A 21,995-nucleotide genomic window follows, 5' to 3' on the forward strand; every position below is an offset into this window, starting at 1 on the left:
GGACGTCGTCCTCTGATCCTGAGGCCTTGGTGTTTGCCGTGCTCTGCGCTGTCACGGTCGTTTATAAATCAGTACGAATGAGCTTATTAGCTCCTTTTCCGGTATCCGTTGTGATTAGGGGAAAGACAGGCTGCCATCTGCGTGCCTCCACGCGTGTGGGGCTGGAGGCGCGAGCCACTCAGGTGACTAAGAAGGGGTCCTCGCTATCCACCAACGGCAGGTGCACGGAGGGACAAGGGCGCTCGGTGACAACACAGTGCGATCAGGTGCCAGGCGGAAGCTCACACAGCGCTTACCGGACAAGTGGCATCAGAGTCCCCATGTCACAGGCGAGGCTCGGAGAGGCGAGGCTCTCACGTGAGGGCAGGACTTCTCTGAACCCGCTGTTCCTTCTGTGAATATTCTCCCGTGACAGTAAAATCGGGCTACGCGGGCCGCTTCCTGTTTTTCGCTGAGCTCTGCCAGCGTGCACTACCTTCACATCCGTCATTGTCCTCTGCCAGCCCTTTCCTTTGTGGGTTTCTCACAGCCGTTGGCCAAGTGAAGGCCCTGCTGTCTGTACGGAGACCTTCTGCCCACCTTCCCGGGGGCAGCCCCCCAGACTCTCACCCAAGTCAACACCCACTGTCTCCAGGGGAGGGGGTCTAGGATTCTGTGTCAGTCAGAGAAATGGGGCCAAGAGGAGAGAGAGAAAACTCTTACACATTTCTTTTGTTACATTAATGTTAATATGTAACGTTAATGTACATATGTGTCCTTAATATACACATGTATTACGGATCTCCTTAATGTATGTTATTACAAATTGGTAGGTTCAGTGCACACGATACATAGTTAGTATCTAAGGGTATGTTGTGTTCTGTAGGTACGTGGTAAGGGGTCTGTATTTGTGGGGGCTACGAGTCCTCCATCCTCAGGGCAGGCCGGCAGGGGAGTCGTGCAGGAGTTGCGGCCAAGGTCTTGGGGCAGAATTTCTGCTTTTGGAATTTGTTCTGTATTTGCTGTGAGGCCTTTGGCCAATTGGGCGAAGCCCCCCGCCCCCCGCCCCATTATGGAGGGTCGTCTCTTTCACCGAATGTCGGCAATCACAGGTGCTAACCTCACCTGCAGATACCTTCGCAGCAGCATCTGGATCCGTGCTTGATTACATCGCTGGTCCTGTGGCCAGGCCGGGCGGCCACACCATTTAACTGTCACAGACGCTATGGTGGGGCTTGGTCAGTGGAGCCCAGGGTTCCCTGTCTGTGACATTGCCCTCCTCCTGTCTCCTGGCCTGGGCCCGGATGCCACCAGTGGAGACTGGATTGTTCTGGATCGAGTAGCCTGCAACCTTGGCCACACCTGTAGAAGGGAGCCTGTTGGTGGCCTGTGGGGAGATGGCTGCCACAGACCAGGTGACTTGGCTTCTCACCTGTCTCTCCTGGGGCCTCCAGGCACTCGCCTCCCTCCCTGCTGACTATGAAGTGACCCAGATCCCGTCACCTCCACCCAGCTTGTCCCCTCCCACTCGCTTTTTCTGGGAAGAACTCGGGCTGGAGGAGACCAGAATCTGGGTCAGTTTAAGTTCCTCATCCTCCATGGTGAGCAGAGGCTGACTCAACCTGGCTGGGAACATTTGCCTTTAAGGGGTCATGTTGGGGGCCTAAGTGCAGAGGGGATTGAGGGAGGTCCCGGGGAGCAAGGCTGGGGGCCCTTAGGCACCCAGAGCACAAGCGTCTCAGCGTCCTCGGCTGTCAGCCAGGGGCCAGTGGGGACTTTGAAGGTTCCATTCGGCTCTGGTCAAGCAGGGGCCGCCCACAGGCAGGGAAGGCCTGCCACCTTCTCACGGGCAGACGGCGGATCCCTAGCAAGGGCTCGCCAGGCCGCCCATCTCTAGAGCTGCCGTGCCCAAGTCGTTTGTCACTCTGCCTTGCAGCTGGGGGGAGGGATGAAGACGTCCCTCTGATGATAGGCAGGGGCAGCCAGTGTCTTTGCAAAACCTTTCACCTTGATGTCAGGCCTGGGTTGAGCATGAGCCTTTGACCTAGGTGTCAGGGCCGGTGCCCTGGGTGACGTCCTGTGCCTTCTCCACCGCCATGATCGGTGAGGACGAATGTGTCCTCGGCCGGTGGCCCCTCACGATCCCCAATACTGTGTGAGGACTCACACTGTGGGGAGGGTCTTGGTCCGTATCATCCAGCCTGCGACACACAAGGCACCAAGCCTCGTTTTACAGATTGGAAACCTGAGGGTTGGGAGGCGAAGGTGGCCGCACACGCGCGAGCGAGGACACAGTGGAGGCCTCTTGTCCACTCGAATCTGACTCTGTGGCTCTTGGCTTTGAGAGAAGAGTTGAATGCCTAATGCGGAGCCCCTGGGTGAGGAGTTAGGGGCAGCGGTGTGTGGGGGGGTGCCGCACGGGGAGGGGGGCCCCGAGCCGGCTGTGTGAATTAATCGGGACCACCAGGTGAAGGGAAAGTGAGAGGTGGCCACAGGAGTGAGAAATAGTGGTTTCCCTCTTTTTATTTACGCCGGGAAGCCTCTCAGCCCACAGTCACAAACCACGACGTCCTCTGTGGAAAACAGGGTTCTGGAACCTCTCCAAGAGTTAAGTTTAGGCTTTCCCTAATTTGGCCCTTGTCCCTCCCCTGCCGCCGCGTTCCAGTGATTCAGAGTCTGTTCCTGCTTTTTTCTGAGAGTGGTTATATAACATGAATGTTTTTCGAAGGCTCCAATTGCCCGTGGCTCGGTCACCACCCCCCACAGCGACACCAGGAATTGCCCATTTGGCAGTTTTGAGGTTTTGTGCGGAGCCAGGCCATCTGGAGACACGTCACGTGTGCCTCCCGCCCAAGGGGCTCACTGAGGCCTGCAGCAGAGGTGAACTTCAAGCCACAGTACCCACAGGTCGGCCCCGGGTGAGGCTAACTGGTGTGAGCCAGCTGCCCCCGTTAGTGACGGCGAGGAAGAGTCCGGAAGATGGGCAGGCCGCACAAACCCGAGTGACCCATGGTTCTGAGAATGCCACTCACGGCGTTTCTGGGATCACGCCGAGCGCCCTCTGGGGCACACTTGGCATTTGCCCTGACAACCCAGGTACTTGAGACTGAGGGTCCTTCGACATCAATCGAGAAACCAGAGGGTTAGCATGTAAGAAGCAGGTCAAGACACTGTGAGGTAGAAAGCCAGGAGGGCAGCTGGGTCATGACCACCTCCTCTGTGAAGCGCCACCGGGGACGTGAAAGGCACACCCTCATCCCTCCGCTGGCATCGTCCACGGTCACGGAGCCTCCGCCCGAAGGCCCTGAGCTTCGAGGGCAGTGGAGAAGGTTTGGTGGTTTGCGAGCAGGAGAAAGTGATTTTCGTGACTCGTCGTAGAGGAGGAGGAGATGCGTTTATCCTCAGGGACCGGTGCTCCTTTAAAATGCTCCAGATCCCACCTGCTGGTTAGTTCAGCGGATGAAAGCAGAGGATGTGTGAGCCGAAAGGCATCTTCCGGAATCACCCAGCGAAGCCCTTTCACTGGACAGTTAGGACACTGAGTTCAGACGAGCCCAGGGCCCCCGGGCAGCAACCAGCAGCGCCGAGGCTGCAGCTCGGCCCCCTGGCTCCACCTCTGTGAACTGGCCAGGCTCATCCACACGGAGGGACGCAGGACTCGTATAGGGCCAGGCGGGACCCTCATTAGCTGTCGCATGGCTGGGTAGCCTCAGACGTTGCTGGTGCTTGCTGCCCTTGGGTCTGCCCGGCGGGAGCGGAGGATGAAAGCCTTGCCAGAAGTGTCCCTTCCTCAGTGGGAGTCAAACCGCTGGAAACTTCACAGGAATGTTCCATCGTGACCCCGACGTTCAGACCCCGTGGATGGCCCTCAGGTGCCGGCCGTGGGGCCCTGACATTGGCAGCCTTTCTGTTTGTCTCGTACTTGGCCTTTTGTCAGACCTCTTTCTGGGGCAGCCCAGCTGCAACAACAGAGCCTCGGGCATGCTGAGCGGGCAGAGGCACGTCTGGCCGGCACACCCTAGCACCTTCCATCGAGGCTGGGACACGCGTGGGACAGCCGCCGTCCTGCGGGAGCTCACCAGCGAGTTGGCTGGGAGCAGCATAACGTCTGTTACCTTATGGAGAGGTGTCGGCATACGTGGCGGGGGGTGGGGACGGGCCCCCGAGCTCTGCGAAGCGAGGACGTGCCGGAGTGCAGAGAAGTCGCGTTGGGTGGTGGGGTGCAGGGCGCCTTCTGTTCTCTGAAGCATCAGCGTTTGAATTACTTCTAATTAAGAAGTAGACCATGTCATCAGCCACCTCGTGAATGAATCACTGAGTTATACTCATCTTCACCCACCCTTCCCTCTCTGAGGTGTCGCTGTGCCCAGGATGCTCACTTGTCACGGGAGTGCTCTCCATTGTCACAGCTTCTGATACCAGCTTGGCTGTTGTTACTGGTGCCTAGTCACCCCGAAGAGATGGTGGAGTTTGACAGAAAGAGCTCTGGGCTGGGAGTGGGCGGGCCTGGGTTACAGGCCCTGCCTGCCACCGCCTCGCCTTCGCAAGAGGCTTAACCTCTCTGACCCTCGGTGTCTTCGTCTGTAGACTGGGATGATGCCGCTTGCCTTTCCTCCTTATGTGGGCCGTTCTAAGGGCCAGATGAGGTGACCGTTGGAAGATTTAGGAGACACAAACCAATGGCAGATGAATGGCAGCCGTGCTGTTGACACCTTACTTTTTTGCCTTTCGACTGGATTTCTGAAGACGGGGAGGGATGGGGGTTGAATGAGCTGCTTTTAAAGTCGACTCGCATCTCGAGAAATCTTCTCAAACCTGGGGCTTTTCTCTTTTATCCCGATGCTCTTGCCAGGCGACTTAGCCCAGATCTTGACATTTGCTTCCCCCAAAGCCTGTGATGCTCCCCCAGAGCACGTAGCCGAGGTCTGCAGTGTAGCGCGTGCGGCTGACGACGAGCCCAGAGCGTAAGGCTGTTTCTCGGCAGAAACCACGTCTTAAGCGTCTCTCGGTGCGTCAGCCTGGCCCACCCAGCGCCCGGGGAGGTCCTGCCTGGCTGGCCGACGGGACAGGGAGGAACGGGAATGGGGCAAGAAGGAGATAAAAGGGTAAGGAGATCGTGACGCTCCGGTGGGAGGGTGAAGTTTAGAAATCACAGGAACAGGGCGAGTTACGAGGCCTGGGCCTTCTGGAATGTCAGCGGGCCGAGGCCACGTCCCAGTTACCGGTCCCGTGGCGACGGTTGCAATTGGAGATGTTCCCTCAAGGCCTCCGAGCTGCTCTCTGTTTCCTGGTGAGCGCCAGGAGATTAGGATCATGGAATGTGGGGTGGGGGAGCTTCGCAGCAGAGCCCGCCGTGCGTGACGGAGCAGACAGCGCCAGGGCCTGGGCACGCGGCAGAGGTCAGTCGGTTTGATGCTTTCGTCCACTCACTCTGGTCGGAAGCAGCTGCTGGGGCCCCCACAGGTGGCCTGTGACAGGTGTGGGCCCGGCATCCCGGCCCGGCTCTTTCGAGACTGTCGCCACGAGTCACGGAACCGCCGGGGCCCCGGGCTGAGCAGACGTCCGAGGGGAATGGTTACGTGGAAGCACAGAGGAGTGTTCTCGTCGGAACGGGAGATAAGCATCTCCCTCCCACACCTGGTTGCTCCCGCTCCCCCGGGAGCTGCAGCTGCGTGGGGCCTGCCCGTCCCCTGGCCCTTCAGCCCCCGGAAGCTTGGGCTGGGTAAGGGGCTGCCTTCCCTGCCCAGGAGTTAAGCCAGACTCGGGTGCACCTCAGCTGCGTGCGGGGCGAATGTGAGGCCAGGGGGCTCCTCCTGCCCTGGGTGGAGTCAAAGGTCGGTCCCTTAGAGAAGCAGACTGAGGAAGGGTGGCTTGTGGCATGGTCGCCGCGTAATAAAGGGTCGTCTGAAGTATTGTCAGAATGGATACGAGCATCGATTTTGCCCGACAGGGGCCCCCAGCCGGAGGTAATGCTTGAGTTGGGCTTTGTGTGACACGTAGGAGTTCACTCTGTGAACCAGGATTTGGGGGCTCGGGGAGGGGGCCACGGGAGGAAAGGGCTGGGCGCGTCTGGGGAATGGCAGCCAGCACCTGCGACTGAGGCCAGGCTCCTCGCCAGAGGCTGGGCCTCTCCTGGAGGGGCAGTTCTGGGAGCCGGCAGAGTGGCCTTGAACTGAGGCGTCTGAGCAGTTCAGATGGCGTTCCAGACAGAATAGCCACAAACACACAGCCATGTTTGGAAAAGCCACGAAGGGTCTGCCTGGGCTGTCGCTGAAAGGCGACAGGGTGCAGGGCACCTTAGAGATAAGGCAGCCGAGGTCAGTAAGTCCGCGGGGCTGGCAGAGAGCTCCCGACAGCGACTCAGCCAACAGTCACTGGTGGGAAGCCGGCGGCTCTCCCCCTGGGCCAGTGGCCGAATGACCATGAGGCCTGCCTGGCACTGTGGAACAACTAGCTAGTGTCCCCGGCAGGACCCAAGCCCCTCAGGAGATGCTGAGGTGCAGCCAGGCTCGAGACATAGAAATAAGCCAACACATGAGAGGCTGGGTCTGATCTCTGCACACATGAGAACCAGCGTGTTCTGGTGGACCATGGCCAGGCCACGGCGAAGTCCCTGGGCTTTGACGGGAGGGGCACACGTCGTGGTGCTCACATTCTCCGGGGTCACCTCTCGAGCAGAGGCTTGGAGAAGGCCTGAAACACGGGAGGCTGAAAGGCCTGGGTGACAGGTGGCCCGAGAGAGCTGGGCGAAAGGGCCAGAACAGCGGGGGTGCTCAGGACACTGAGGGGGGCTAGTATGTCGTCATCCCCTCCTTAGACCAGTATGCCGTCCGTGTCCCTCCCTAATGGTCGATGTTCTAGGAGGACTCAGGAAGGGGTAGTGACACACACAGAGCCACACGCAGCCCCTAAACAAGCAGATGGGCACCTGAAGGCCACTGTCATTGACCGCGTGCTCCGTTTCTGCCCTAGGACCTGAGTTCCTTCGCCATGCCCCTCCTGGATGGAGATCTGGAGAGTTCAGAAAAGCATTCCTCTCGTAAGGTAAGGCCACATGTCACAGCTCACTCGAGGTGCCACCGAGGCAGGACTCCCTCAGCGAGAGTCCAGGACACACTTCCACCTCTGCTCCCACCTGCACATCCACCTGCGTACTTATCTGCATCCACCTGCTCCCCACCTTTACATCCATCTCTGCTCCCACCTGCATCCACCTGCAGGTCCTCACCCCTACCACATCTGTTGTTCTCCCTCGTCCGTGCCCTCCTGATGCGGCCTGGGAGCAGAGAATGTAGGTAACTGCGTCGATGAGACGTGGAGTGGGGGATGGGGCGGGCCTAGGGTCTGGCTGACTCTTGCCCGAATCTTTCCTTGGTTCCCCCCGTGTCTGTCCCCGCCCCATCCCTGGAGGACAGGCATGGCCTCCTCCTGACTCGAACTTGGTAGCTAGACTCCAGCAACCTCTAGTTACGTTGACACAAGGTCACCTTATCGATAGCGGTGCAGCCAGGGCTTTCCAGACTGCCGCGGAAGGGCCTGCTTCTTCGCCGGCCAGATTGCACCCCTTCATCTTAGTGATCCAGTTCAAGATGCAGACACCCCCGTGCGGAGAGCACAGTGTGGACTCTGCAGACGTCCGGCCCTTTCCGAGGGTGGGAGGTGGGAGACGCTGCCGGGCGCCTGACGTGGAGAGAAGGGGGAGGACAGGTGGGTAAGGAGGGGACCCTGCAGGAGCCACTGAGGTCTCTGAGGAGGGGGGACAGCCAGGAGCAGAGCAGAACAGTGGACGGTGCAGCGGCCTCTGCCCCCCGGAGCCTCGGTGGGTGCAGCACAGTCCCCAGCGGAGGGCCTCAGGCCGTTTCCGCTGAAGCAAGTGTGGGTGAGTGTGGACTCGCAGCCATGAACTCGGAGATTAAAGACGTGACCACGTCTCTCACTTTCCCTGAAACTAACTCAGCGCTAAGTCCACGGACCCTGTCGCACCAGCTCAGCGGGAAGCGTCGGTCTCCATCGTTACTGGATTCCTCGCTAGGCTCGTGCAGACGCGCCGGGCTTCCGTGCGGCACACAGACTCGTTTTTAAAATAAAGGACCCGGACCTCAGAACGGGAAGGACCTGCCCATAGTCATGCGGGGTCCAGTCCAGGTTGCCTGATGCTCAGCCCAGTATACTTTGCACTGCATCCAGACACCCCAAACTGGGCCAGCGAGAGAGGCCATGCAGGGACGTGTCCTCAGCTGGGCAGATGCCGCATCGGTGCTTCCTGCCCCTTCTGGTTCGTCTCTGCGTCTTTGTACCTGTGACTGCGACCCCCATTTCCGCAGGGAGCTTTCCCTCTTCAGCAGCGGTGGCTGGAAATCCTCGCTGGCCGCCGGGCTGAACGTGGGCTGGACACTTGGTGGCGCCCCCTGCTTTCTACGAACCCTCTTCCACTTAAGTGGCCGGGCCTCATCTGAGCCCCCAAGGACACCAACCTCAGTCAGTCGACACAGCTCTCCCAGGTCTCCTCCCGTCCCCTCGCTCTGTGCCCCTGCCTCCAGAGGTGGCAGCTCTTTGTCACGTGACACGGCTCCATGCAGGAGCTTCTGGTCACCTCGACCCTGCATGGCTCTGGTGTGCGGCTCCCAAGCCAGCGTCTCCGGGGTCACGCAGTGGCACTGCGGTCAGTGTTCCTGTCTGTGTCCCTCGGTCCTGGGACTAGGAGCCCGGCTGCTTTGCTCAGCTTTCCTGGCAGCCCGGCTCTGTGTCAAGCCCGTGCTCACCGCTTCCCATGAGAGGCGAACGACCTCGTCTGGGCAGCAGACGTAGCGCGGTGCCTGGCCCGCGGCAAGTGCCCAGGGCAGGTCTGGGTGGCAGGCGTGACATCGGGATGTCATACCCGCTGCAGAGCACCGTGAAGAGGGGCGACCACCTCCCGTCGGCCTCCCATAGGGAACGCTGCGTCTGGCCGGGCCTCAGACACGACGGGGGGACTTCCGTCCGTGCTGGCTCTGGGCACGGTGCCTCCCGGATCCTGAACCACGTGGGTCTCAGCCCGGAGCTGCCCACCATCGGCTCGCTGGACGCTCCCTGCAGCCTCCGTACCTCGGCCCCTCCCCCATCCCCGGCGTGAGTCGGATGCCAGGGGCAGATGTCCCTGGCCCCGGCCCTCACCTTGAGCATACCCAGCTCCGCTTCCTGGTCCCCTCACCCATGACCCCCACACCTGTCCACCACCCTCGAGCTCCCGAGACACACCGTCGGTCACTCGTGAGGCCAGCGCCCCGGGCTCCTCGCTCTCATACACCTGCCACTCTTTTCTTCCCTTTCTCGCAACTTGGGGAGCAGCCAAGAGGGGGCGCCAGGCGGCCCGGCCTTGCCTCAGGGGCTGCCCCCATAGCCATGTGACAGATGGCCCTGTCCTTGGAGCTCTGCCCGGCAGGTGGCCCGTGCGCCCACTCATGAGCCCCCAGAGCCAGGGGCTCACGGGGGGTCTCTGGGCCTGTCTTCTGATCCAAACCCAGGACGCGTGCAGTTACGTTTATCAAAGTATTTTATCGTGGCTTGCCCAAGGGCACGAGCTGCGGCCCTGTCTCTGGTGGCTTCAGTGGGCGCCATTGTCCTGCAGGGAACAGAGTGGCCGTGTGGGGCCCTCTCACCTCTCACTGTCGGGGAGCGTGGTCAGGTCCTGCGGTCCCGTGGGAGAAGGCTGAGCCCAGCCACGCCTACCGTTCTGCCGTTTTTAGGGAAGGGGGCCCTTTCCAGGTCTCCCCGCTCTGGCTCGATGGCTGAGCCCCTGACTGTGGGCCTGGAATTCTGAGCACAGTGGAAACCCCCGCCCATCCAATAAGGTTCACGCTGGTCCCCAAGACTGTTTGTGGCTGGCTTTCGGTGGCGATAGCCCAGCTTCCCCCGTGACCTGTCCATGGTGGCCTGAGTGGATGCTCTCAGTCTGTGCTGTCCACTGAATCCCCTGTCCAGCTCTGGGACACCTCCGCCCATTGGCCCGTCCAGAGCCCTTAGCTTTCGGCGCCTTCTCTGGTCCAAGACCCCGCGACATGCCGTGGTTCACGCCCCCGGAGACATTCTCCACCTGCTCGTTCTCACGGCAGCCGGTCTGGCCTGTCCCCTCCATGACCTCGCAGGGACCCTACCCTCTTTCAGAGACCCGACCGTCGGCCTTTGCTCAGAGGTGCTCCCTCCTCCCCAAGCAGCACTCACTGGCCAGAGCCCAGTGAGCGTGGAAGACGTCTCTGGGGTCAGCCTTGCCAGCAGTTCCTGTACAGGACTCTCCCTCTGCCCTCGAACTTGACCTTGGCCCTGTCTCTGGCAGCTCCCCCTCCCAGCTGTGACTGCTGCGTTCAGTGGCATGTGGTATGAGGGTTAAGGCCGTGGGCCCTGAGGTCCCTCTCCACCAACGACCAGCTCCGTGACCTTCGCTCTGCCTCCAGCCAGCACCTCTCCCAGCTTCGGGCTCGGTGGCACTCAGTGAGTGAGGGTTAGCGGTGACGAGAATGGTGTACCCTAAACACAGCTGACCGTGCCATTCCCTCGCTAAAGAACTATCCTAGACGATCCCAAACGAGGCTTCTACCTGACATGTGGCATCTTTCCATCCTTTGTCCCTGCCTCCCCAACTGACCACGAACACCAAGGACCTGTTAGGACAATGCCGAGGGCTGATCAAGTAGGTGTGAGGCACATTCTACGTGCCAAGAACTGCTTCATCTTCACGACCCCACGAGAGGATGCGTGTCCTCGTTGGGCAGACGAGAACATGCAGCTTACGTCGCTTGGCACAGTGCTAGAAACGGAGCCAGGATTCCCGCTCCAGTCTGTCTCCCTGCTGTCGGGTGGCATCCTGTGTGTGCTCTTCCCAGAGCACCCCGTGTCCACAGGCACACGCCACCCCTCCACCCCTTCGAAGACCTTCTAAAGATTCGAAAAAGCTTCAGAAAGCCTGGGTCCCTCAGGTGGGTGGGGTAGTGGCTCAGCTGAATACTCTAGAGACAGAGAATCTGAACACTTTTCGTATTAAATGGCTAGAAAAAGGAAAACTTGAGATTCTCTGCAAGGTGGCAACTTTGAGTTATCTGGTTCTCATAGGGCATGGCCTCGCTGTCTCAGGAGCCTGCTTGCTCAGGCGAGGGTTTGGCGTGGGGTCCAGGGAGAGGTGGACTTGCGTTTGAGGGTCACTGAAGGTGGTATCCCATCCTTTTAGGACACGCAAGCCCGGTTTGGGGGCGCCCTCTGGTGGTGGAGGAGCTTGTAGGGGTCCTGGGTCCAGGCAGGCACCTGACGTGGACAGAGGCCAGAGTGGGCACGGAAGCCGCCTCCGGGCACACCTGCCTTCTCGGCACAGCTGTGGTCACCAGGGGTTCGGTGTGTGGCCTCATCCTTGTCCCGTGAGCCCGGGACAGGTCATCGATGAAGCGAGCCTCAGAGGCTTTCGGCCTCGTTCACGTTCTTCCTGACCCATCAGCACCTCAATGTTCCGGTGCCAAAGCAGCGTGGGGCTGAAAATGCACCCCTTCCTGGCCCCAGGCCCACTGTCCAGATGGCAGAGATCCGTGTCCCCCTTTGAAGAGGCGCAGGAGAGCGTAGTTCCTCCTTGGGAGGGACAGGCATGACGTCTTGAGAAGCAGGTGCCAGGAAGCAGACCCGCAGACGGATCACAAGGGGGAGGGCGCGTCGTTTTGAGCCATGTCTGCTGCCCTTCCTGGCCTCCCCTCCACCTCTAGGAAGCCCCTCTAGATTGCTGGACGGAGGTCAGCGGATGGTCCGTCCTTGAGGCACGTGCCTTCCCCAGACCACTTCTGTCTGTAGACGAGCTCGGGGCTGTTTCTCAGGCAGGGTTCCCAAGAGGAGCCGCTCGGTGACAGAGGACCTTGGAAGAGACACGGACGATAGCGATGGCTGTGGGACAGGGCAGAGGTCTGAGTGACCCCATCCGTTTGCCTGTCTCTGCAGGTGGACAGCCCCTTCGGCTCGGGCAGCCCCTCCAAAGGATTCTTCTCCAGAGGCCCCCAGCACCGGCCCTCCAGCCCCGTGTCTGCTCCCGTGAGGCCCAAGACCAGCCCCGGCTCCCCCAAAACCGTGTTCCCGTTCTCCTACCAGGAGTCCCCACCCCGGTCCCCTCGCCGCATGAGCTTCAGTGGGATCTTCCGCTCGTCGTCCAAAGAGTCGTCCCCCACCTCCAACGCGTCTACCTCGCCCGGGGGCATCCGCTTCTTCTCCCGCTCCAGAAAAAGTAAGACACTGACACTCTCATTGCAGGTGGGTGCCGGGCTGCTGAGGACCTTCCCTGGGGCCGCTTGGCCACGGTGCCACCGGCAAGGGCGCCGGAGCTGGCCCGGTGGCTGATCGCGACCTGGTGCTGGGTGCACGTGTCTGCGTCTCTCCCCCGGGAACGCACCTCTCTCCACGTGTCAGGTTCCGCCTGCACTAACCCACCTGGTGCGCCACGGCCCCTGAGGAGGCCCTCGCTACCGAGGCAGGGCCTCCCGCCTTCCCTCGCTCGGGCCTGGCCCCAGGGCCTGTGGTTTGGGGTCGGGGGACTTGACCGTACCTGTTTCTGGCAGATTGACCCCAGGCAACGGGGGTTCATTAGCTGGAGAATCGGGAAGGAAATGCACGTTTAAGGCAGAGTTCTTTAGGCTCGTGGGTATTCGTGATCTAAGTGTAAAATACTCTCAGCTGAGCGCCATTGGTCGTAGTTGGACATTTACCAGGCGGACTCTGAAGCGGGGGGAGTTCGCTTTCTCCTCTCCTGTGTCTGGGTGCATCTCTCTGCTCTCCTCGGCTCTGACGGCGTAGAAAGTTTTTATTCAGGGAGACGGTGACTTAGAGAACAGCCTTGCACTTGGGCGTCGGGAGTCGGGGAGCGGGGTCTGCTTTTATGTCCAGGCTGCACTGGCGTCGAGACCTGCAGGTCAGTGCAGTAGGTGACCCACGAGGCCAGGCCACAGAATGCAGTCTCAGCCTCTGTGACTTAGAAGGAAAGGGTAGGGGTGTCTCTCTTCTCTCTCTTTAAATTTTTTATGGTGGTGTGGGGTGTTGTTCCCAGTACCCCTAAAGTCACCCCCCACCATGAGCGGACCTAAGTGTAAATGCATAAATGTCATATGACGAAGTAGCTGTCATGGCTGACGTGACCAGGTGACATGGAGTTGAGAACTATATCTGTGAAGCCTGAGGGGACAAGTGTGTCCCAGCACTGATGTTCCGATGTTCTAGGGAGCACCCCAGCTTCCATGACGGGGACCCTGACATGCTCCAGTATTCCATCATCGCCTGCATCAGAGTGTCCTGTTTCTTCAGAGGTAGCGTCACGCGTGCGTTGGCTACGATGGATCGAGGCTGTTCGTTTTCTGGGTGGCCATAACAAAGTACCCCAAACCGGCTGGCTTAAACAGCAGAAAATCATTCTCTCACAGTTTTAGAGACCAGAAGTCCACAATCCAGGTGTCCGGAGGATCGTGCTCCCTCTGAAGAATCTAGAGAAGTGTCTGTCCCGTGCTTTTGTTGGCTTCTGGTGTGGCTGGCAATCCTGGGTGTCCCTTGGCTTGTAGAGGCATCGCTTTGGTCTCTGCCTCGGTTGTCACGTGGTGGTCTTCCTGTGTTTCTCTCCTGTTCACGTAAGGACACCGGTCAAATTGGATTGAGGGCCCACCCTACTCCAGCGTCATCTCAGTGAATTACGTTTGCAACGACCCTATTTCCGAGTAGGGTCACACACTCCGAGGTTCCTAAGAAGACATGAATTCGGGGAGAACACTTTTCACCCTGGCACACAGGTCGTAGGAGAAGCCCAGACCCAGTTCCTGTCCCGGGCTGGGCCGTAGGGGATACTGGTGTCAGGTGGCCAGCCTACCAGGGCTGTTTGTGAAGGGGCGGCCTGAGGTGGCCTTCGGGAGGGATGCTGGGTACCGAGAACGAGCCAGCAGGAGCCCACGCTGCCTTCTTCAGTTCGGCGTTTGAAAGGGCCCTTCAATGTCCTTGGCTAGAACATAGCCTGTTTCAGGGTTCTGTTGTGGTCAGGTGCCATGGGGTGGGCTGCCAGTTAAGGCTCTTCTCTGCCATCTGTGGAGGCAGCCACGGGCTGGGCTCAGGAAGACCCCGGAGTGGCCGGCTGCTGGTCAGACCAGCGTGGGCCTGGCCCAGAACAGCTGCCTGTGCCGTCACCCTTGAACCAGCCAGCCCGGGTCTTCAACTTGCCCCGAGTGGAAACCGACTAGCCCAGCCCTATCGTCGGTGAGGTGCGAAGGCGGGGCCATCACTGGGAGGCCCCTTGGGCCCCTGCCACCTGACTCTCCAGGCGTGAGTGGAGGGTACGCAGTCTTTCTGCTCTTCCTCAGTCTGTTCCCGGATCAAGGTGCCCAGACTCGGTATTACTCCCTGCTGCCCCAGAACCAGTTTCACAAGGTCGACCTTGGGAGTGGCGCCGTCGGCCTGTGCGGAGGGCCTTCAGCCGCCGTGTCCGTCGGAAGGGGTCGTGAACACACTGTCGTTACACCAGCCCCCGGGAGAAATCTCATCATCAAGGAAAGCTGGACTTCTGAGCAGCTGGGTTGTTTTCGTCTGTAGGGGACACCGATGACAAAATGGCCCAGTGTTTCCTGTCCGCATTGCCTGCTGGAAATCTCAGAACCAGATGTCTGTGAGGGGCATATTTCTGAATTCGTTTGTGGTCCGTGTCCTTTACTTTCACATGACCGTTTTTACGATGAAGATGATAATCTTTTGGAAGGGTTTGGGGCCATTTACGGAGTTCAGGAAGGGAGGGAGCCAGGCCTGCTCCGATGCGTACGCGAGCTCGGTAAAACCATCAGCTGTTATTAGGGAGAAGGAAGGAGAGGAGCGGGGACTTGTGACCACAACTGTTTTCAAAGGAGAAATAAGAAAGGAAAAGGAGACAGTTCAGTCTCAGACACTCCGAGAGTGAGAACGGGCATGCGGGTGGCAGGCACGGTGCCAGGTGCCATGCCGAGTCTTGAGACCAGCAGCTACCGAGGCTGGCGGCATCCCGTGCCCAGGGAGCAGGGCCGAAGCTTTGTTCTGGAAGGATTTCCTCTCTCGCAGGGTCTGCTCGTGTGGAGTGGCTACCGTCCCTCAGTATTTACCCTGGTCGACTGGCCCAGTGGCATGTTGATTCAAGACGTGTCTCGGGTGTTCTGGGGTTTTCACAAGCCGGCTTGCCCTTGACGATCAGGGTCAGTGACCCCAACCCAAACCAGAACCCACTTTTCTGCTTCTTCCCCTAATACAGTGGTCAGCAAACTATAGCCTGAGGACAAAATCCGGCCTGACACCTGTTTCTATAAATAAAGTGTCATCGAAACAGTCAGGCCCACTTGTTTCTGCAGAGATCACGTGGCCCACAAAGTCTAAAGTGTTCACGTTAGTCTTAAGTGGCCATGTGACAGTAGAAGCTTCCAGAACAGTGAATCCTTATCCTCGAAAGATGTTTTCTCAGCTTGATTTAGGATGAGCTTGCTTTAGAGGTGACGAAAGGCAAGTGTATGTCCGTGAGTTTATAAACTACAAATAATGAAATTAAAGTGTTTTTTTTTTTAAGCAGAAATCCTGCAAGTCAGCAAGGCAGAACCTTAAGAAGGATTTTGTTTCATGTTACTCAACTGTGCTCCGTAATCATTGGCAGTAATTATAATACTAAAAACATTATACCTAATAATCATACATAATTATACCTGCCACTGTGTGCAGTCTAATTGCATCATATGTGATGATTGTTTTAATCTTCATAAAAGCTCTATGAAGTAGTATTTTTACTGTTTTCATCAAAATGGAAACTGAGCCTCAGAGAGGGTGAGTCATTGAGCAAAGACCGCACAGCTCATAAGTGGCAGAACCAAGATTTGAACTCAGGTGGTCTAACTCCCAAATCTGCTTTTAACCCAGATGGGAAGACTCCACTTTAAAGGGTGAATTTTAGGAATATAAAGCCAACGATAGGACAGCTAGCTAGCCATTTGGCACCTTAGTCATTCCTTACACAGAAATAATTTCCCATATGGAATAAAACTTTAAATGTTATTTAAATGTCCCCGAAGCGGGTGACTGTCTCAATCTCGGAGTGTCAGACCTTTGTAAAGAGCGCAAAAAATACGTTTGTAAACACAACATGAGTGTCGACAGCCTTTCTCGTCGTCCCTGGAGGTCCATGGCTTTTGTCCTCAGAGTTTTTGTCCATGGATCTGGGCACAGGAGAGCAGGTGGGTCATGGCACGTAGGGCACAGAACTGTCTAAGGGAGAAATGCATAGATGCGTGATGGGGGGTTGGGTGAGAGAAGATTCTGGAAGGTGGCTTGGCGTTCGGGAGGATTTGGGAGCATCTCGGAGAGGGAGACCAAGGACTGAAGCCCAGTTACCGTGGGACAGGGATGGAAGAGATGAAGGGCACGTTTGCTGGCGCGTTACTGTGTGTTGGGAATAGAAGCCCAGGCCCGGCGCCCACCCTGCCCCTGTGAACACTTCCCCACAGACATCCTCAGGGGACCCACCCCTCGGAAGGGCCTTTCTTCACCGCCATATAAAACAGAAGCCATCTCTCCTAAGTACCCTGCCTTTTCTCCACGAGAAATGCCGTATATTTACCAGTTTACTTGTCTGCCTTCCCCAGCCACAATGCGAGCTCTGTTGCAGGGGCGGGGAGGGGGGAGGCGGACACAACTCTGCTTTGCGACAGGCTCCTTGCTCGGCGTCTAGAACAGTGCCTGGACCCTAAAGGCATCCGACAAACCCTCTTCCACACGCTCACCAGTGACTTCCCTGCTGGCCGAGGCTTTCTCAGACTCGGGCTGCTGCTGCTTCTCCCACAAGGCACTCGCCTGCCTGGACGCACAGGGAGGTGTCAGCGGGTCGGCTAAGCACGACAAAACTCAAGGACAACACAGGAAAGACGAACCAAAAACTGACCGCGTAAAGATGACCACCTCGAAAACGTAAACGTGAAAAACAAACGCTCCAGCTCCAGCCACAGACTCCAGCTTGGGGTCTCTGCGAGTTCTCTCCAGGGTCCTTAGAGTCCCTGTGAGCAAAATAGGGCTGTGAGGAGCAGGAGGACATACCGCCTACCCCCAAGAGAGTAGATGCTGACGCCTGACTCGCTAAATACATTGACAGGCCGTAGGTCAGCATGGAGGAATAGGTGCTGTTGGAGTCTGTTTCTCCCCCCACCCCTCCGTGGCCACCCAACCTGGGAAGCTCCTCAGAATGCTTGCCAGCCAGGAAGGCCGAGCACCGGGCCACTGGGGACAAAACGGGGTTTTGGCTTTGGCACCAGAGGCACCTTTGTCCTGGAGGTTGCTTTTGGGGGTCACCATCATGTCGATGGAGGGCTTGCTGGGTGTCCTAAGAGGGGCAGTTGGAGGTCCCGGCCGTGGCCGTTTGCTGACTGGCTGAGGAGCATCTCAGTCTTTCTCGCCGGCCCGGCTGTCCCGGCACACCGCCCGCCGGACCCCGGCCTTTCTCACACATCCCGGTGTCAGATTCTTAAGAAACCCACGGGCCTGCTCCTTCTGCTCTGAATAATTGTGGCTCAGAGGCTCAGCCTGTGGCCAGCAGAGTCTCAGCACAGACACAGAGACGCAACCTTGCTCAGCTCCTTCTCTCGGCCCCCCCCCCCGGGTGCTTCCGTCTTTCCAAGTGGGATACCTGCAGACAGGTGCTGACGAGCCGCTGGGCTGCAGCCAGGAAACGTGGTTTGGAAGAGAGTCACATGCAGACAACCCTGAGTGACAGGTCCGGGAGACCACTGCTGACCCCTGGGAGGAGACGGGTCTCTGGAAAGCGAATTCTGCCGTGGCCTCACTTCCTGCCTACACGCCACCCTGCCATTGTCTGCTGCAGCATCTCTCTTTGACGAGAGTCGTCTTGCAAGCCCCCCCTCCATTGAAAGGAACTGGATTTTGATAAGTACAGTTGTGCAGCCATAGTGACGTTGAAGGAGCAAAGACACAGCTCTGCAGTTTTCCTCTCTCCGCCACCCATTACATATTAATTTTGATGACATCGCCTTCCTCTGCATCCTTTCTAGAAGACTCTCGTGTGGGCCGAATGTTTCGTTCGAGCTCTATCATGCGGCCGTGTATGTGGCGTCACAGAAAAGGGAGACGAGATTGAGTCTGAAATCGCTGCTTATCACAGTTCCTGGAGGTGCGTTTGTTTCCTGTGGGCGCTGCACACAGTAGGCGCTCAAAAAACACTATCGAGTGACTCGTCCTGTCGATGTCACAAAGTCACCTGACCCCTTCCTACGATGCCGCCGTCGCCACCGTCAGTGTCTGGTTATCAGGTCAGGACTGCAAGGGTCGTACGGGAATCATGACGGAGCTCTCAGGCCAGCGCTCCCTGGGGAAGTAGGCAAGCTACGTTATTTCCGGCACTGTTAGTAGGTAGGTGACAAAAATACACCGTTTCCTTTCATCCTTACAGCGACTCTTACGAGTTGAATTGTGTCCCCTCAAAAAAAGATATATGGAACGTCCTAAGCCCTGGCGTCTCTGAATGTGACCTGATTGGGAAATAAAGTCTCTGCAGGTGTCATTAGTTGAGGTAAAGTCACAGCAGAGTAGGGAGGGGGGCTAATCCCATGCGACTGGTGTTTTGTAAGATGGAAAAGACAGACACGTAGGAAGAATGCCGTATGACAACAAAGGAAGGGATTAGGGTGACGCGTCTACGAGCCACGAGTGCGGAGGGGGGGCTGGCAACCTCCAGAGGCGGCGGGAAGCCAGGAAGGGCCCGCTGCAGGTTTCAGAGGGGGCGGCCCAGCCCGGCCGGGCTCAGCAAGCCTCGCGTTTTTTCTGGCTTTGTGGCCAAGTGACCACGAGGGGGCGACATGGCCTCACATTCTGAGCCTCACGCAGGGACACGTTGGCCCTGCGCCGGGAACAGAGACAGAGTTGGGACGTTGGCCTTCCCATGCACCGCCCCCCCCCAAACAGCAGAAAGCTGACTTCCCAGAGCAGACACGTCATCCTCCCCCTGACCAGCCCGGCCGTCTGGGGGTCGTCTCATGTTGACCGCGTCTGCCCAGCGTGCCAGGCTCTGGGGACACAGCCAGGGACAAGCGAGTTCCTGCCCTGGGGGTCACGCCTGCGGGAGGGGGACAGTGAGGAATGCGTGTGGCGTGCGCACGGGGTGGGGCGGGAGGAGGGCTGCTTTGCACGGGGCCGCCAGGAAACGTGGTCCCCGTGTGAGGCATCTGGGCTCTGATAGGTCGGCCAGGCGGGTGTGGGGCGCCCGGCCGGCCTGGTAGACGTGGGAGGGTGCAGGCGTCCTGAGCAGCAGCACCTCTGAGCCCTCAGGCCGGGAGCGGGGTGGGGTGGCGGGTCGGGGTTGTGGGGTCGTGGGGAGGCGGGCTTTGGGGGGCAGGGCTACGGGCCTCGCAGGCCAAGGCAGGGTTTGGGACTTCACTGAGTGACCCCGGAAGCCATCACGTGGTGTTGCTGAGGGGATGACTTGCAGTCTGGACGGATCAGTCTGGCCACTGACATGGTAGAGGTGGACGTGGGCCAGCGAGGCCCCTGGAATGACCCGGGGATCAGTTAGGACGGTCTCCCGCCTCCTTCTCCTCCTGGCGCCCTGCCTCACCTGAGAGCCTTACTGATGGTACCTGCCTGGGGCAGTCTGCCGTCATTTCAGGTGCCCACACAGGCTGTGTTCCTCGTGGGTGCTTCTCTGCTTCTGCCTCGTGGGAAGTCGTGTGCTGGCCGTGTCGGGTGCCTACTGCGTGCTCCCCCACGCTGGTCCCCAGCACCAGGCAGAGCCTCTAGCCGCCCGAGCCCAAGGTCTCTGAGCACTGCCCTCCCTGGGAAGGGCCCGGGCCCTGGGCTGGGCTCACGTCTGGCTCTGCACGTGCATCCGGGTGAGGGGTGGATGGGAAGTGGCGGGAACTTGCAGGGAAGGGGCTGGCCATCGTCACGACTGTGAAGGGGCAGAATCCCGGTGCCCAGGGCCCCCCTCCTCCCTCAGGCTGATGCCAGCTTTCAGGGGCGGCTCTGGCAGAGGCGCTCGGGCTGGAGGGATGGCCGTGACGGACAGAGCTGAGGCTGCAGACTCGGGGGCGGCTGGCACGTTCGCTGTGTAACTGAGCAGGGGTTCCGAGCGTTAAGCCAGATGTGACAGATACCTTTTGGAAGCGGTCATCTGTCCAGAACCCCAGGGTCATGCGGCGATGGCTTTCAGGGACTGAGACACCAGGCATTTTGCCACCTGGCCCCCCACTGAGCAAGAAATAGCATCTCGTCTGCGTGGGCAGCAGTCCACACCGAGTGACCGCTACCGACGGAAGTCAGCCCCGCGGGCTACGGGGACGTTATCTTTGTCCTACTAGTCAAAAGGTATTGAAAATCGCTGACCCGGACAGCCACCTACTCTGATTACACCGAGGGCTACTCTAGGTCACAGCCATGGTATCTGAGGGACAGGCAAGAAGGAAAATGTGCCAGCGTCCCCCAGGACTCAGAGAGTCCACGTCAGCCGGCAAAGGCCGCGCCCGGCTCGGAGTGTTCAAACGAGGCCTGGCAGCTGCTCCCGGCGGTGGTTCAGGCCTTTCTGACCTCAGCCCCCAGTGAGAATGCCGTGCGCGTCGGCGTCCGGCGCCAGCGCGTGTGGCTGGAAGCCGTGTCTCACGGACCAGCGTCTGCCCCGGCCGGCGCGTTCTGCTCTCCGTGTGACTCCCACTCGTTTTAAAAGGGCGCTTTCTCTGACCCACGCAGTCGGCACGCAGGGGTGGGGTCGTGACCGCACTGCGGAAAATCCCGCCCTCCATGGTCACGAGCAGCGGGACGATGGCTGGCACGGCTGGAAGCAAGCCGGGCTGGGAACTTTGGGGGCACAGAGGATCGGGGGGTGAGGGGGTGCCAGAGGAATGTTGGGGTTTTGCCAGAGATGTGGGACGGTCGGCGTCGGGACCAGCTCACAGCCATGACCAAGGTCGCGTGGGCTTCGAACACTCAAGGAAATTTCATTTTCCGTTCAGTTAAATTAAGAAACTGAGCGTCCCCATGGGCGGCCGCGCTCCTGGCACGGGCCAGATCTGTCCCCTCGCTGCCTCTCCGCCCTTTCAACCCTGCTGCCCGTCAGGGGCCGTGCCAGAGGATGTCCCGAGAGCCATGCGAAATTCGAGCGCGCTTTCCAGAGACCTGTATTTCCCTTGGGAACCTTCTGGTCCTTCCTCTCCACCTCCATACTGGATCGAACACGGCTCCTCCTCCCTCTCCCAGCAACTCGAGTTTATTTTTCAAATAAAAGTCTGTTTTCTCATAAAACGCAAAGGGCTTCGTACCGCGTGTGGAGGAAGGAACTCGGGCGTTTAAGATGTTCATTTGGAGTCTCCGCATCTGGGCCTCACAGGCCAGGGGCTCCCCGGTGCCGACAGCCTCCCTGCCTCAGCCCGCCGGCAGCCAGCCCCGGAGCTGGACGGCCTGGCAGCCACGGCGGGTCCGCCCGCTTAAACACGGCAGGGGCAGGCTGTGGCGGCTCTGGTCCCCCGGCGTTTGGGTCGGGCACTCAAGGCTGGTTACTCTGCAGAACCTCCGTGCTGACACCCTTCCTGTCTTCTTTTAAGGAGCCCGTTCACCTTACGTATCAGGCAGGGCCTACCGGCAGCACGGAACCGCCGAATCCGGCTTTAAAACACGGGACCCAGGGACTGCGTGGTTATAACGGCGAGCGAGGGGCTGCAGAGCCAGCCCGAGATCAGAGGCACCTCCGCCTCCCTGGGTGCCAGAGGTGAAGGTCAGCAGGGGGTGGGGGCCCCCAGCGGTGACCCGGCAGAGACTGGAAGTGGGTCTGTCTGGGAGGACTGGGAGACAGAGGGGCTGCGGCCACAGCCGGCGATGCTGCCCAAGGCCTCTCCCCGCCCCCCAGGCTGGAGGCCGGCTGAGAAGGGAGCGGGCGTCATGGCTGCGGGGTCAGCCCCCTGCGTGCCAAGCAGAGCAGCTCCGAGGGGCCGTCTCAGCTGCAGAACTTTCTGTAAGGGTCCAGCAGAGTCTGCACTGCCCCTCGA

At 59.2% G+C, this 21,995-nt stretch overlaps 1 protein-coding gene across 3 annotated transcripts in view; it reads left to right on the plus strand.

Annotated features, from left to right (window-relative positions):
• Positions 1 to 21,995, plus strand: part of PRKAG2 (protein kinase AMP-activated non-catalytic subunit gamma 2) — a 188,918-nt gene that overhangs the window by 54,171 nt on the left and 112,752 nt on the right. For all 3 annotated transcript variants that reach the window (XR_005652449.1, XM_039861245.1, XM_039861246.1), the window contains exons 2-3: positions 6,952 to 7,023; positions 11,929 to 12,208. Coding sequence is in view for 2 of the 3 variants with exons in the window: in XM_039861245.1 (XP_039717179.1) it covers positions 6,952 to 7,023; positions 11,929 to 12,208 (352 nt within the window). In the remaining variant the exon portion in view is untranslated. The remainder of the gene's footprint in view (positions 1 to 6,951; positions 7,024 to 11,928; positions 12,209 to 21,995) is intronic.

The sequence above is a fragment of the Pteropus medius genome, unplaced genomic scaffold (genome assembly GCF_902729225.1).
Source record: "Pteropus medius unplaced genomic scaffold, Ma_sr-lr_union100, whole genome shotgun sequence".
Lineage (NCBI taxonomy): Eukaryota > Metazoa > Chordata > Mammalia > Chiroptera > Pteropodidae > Pteropus > Pteropus medius.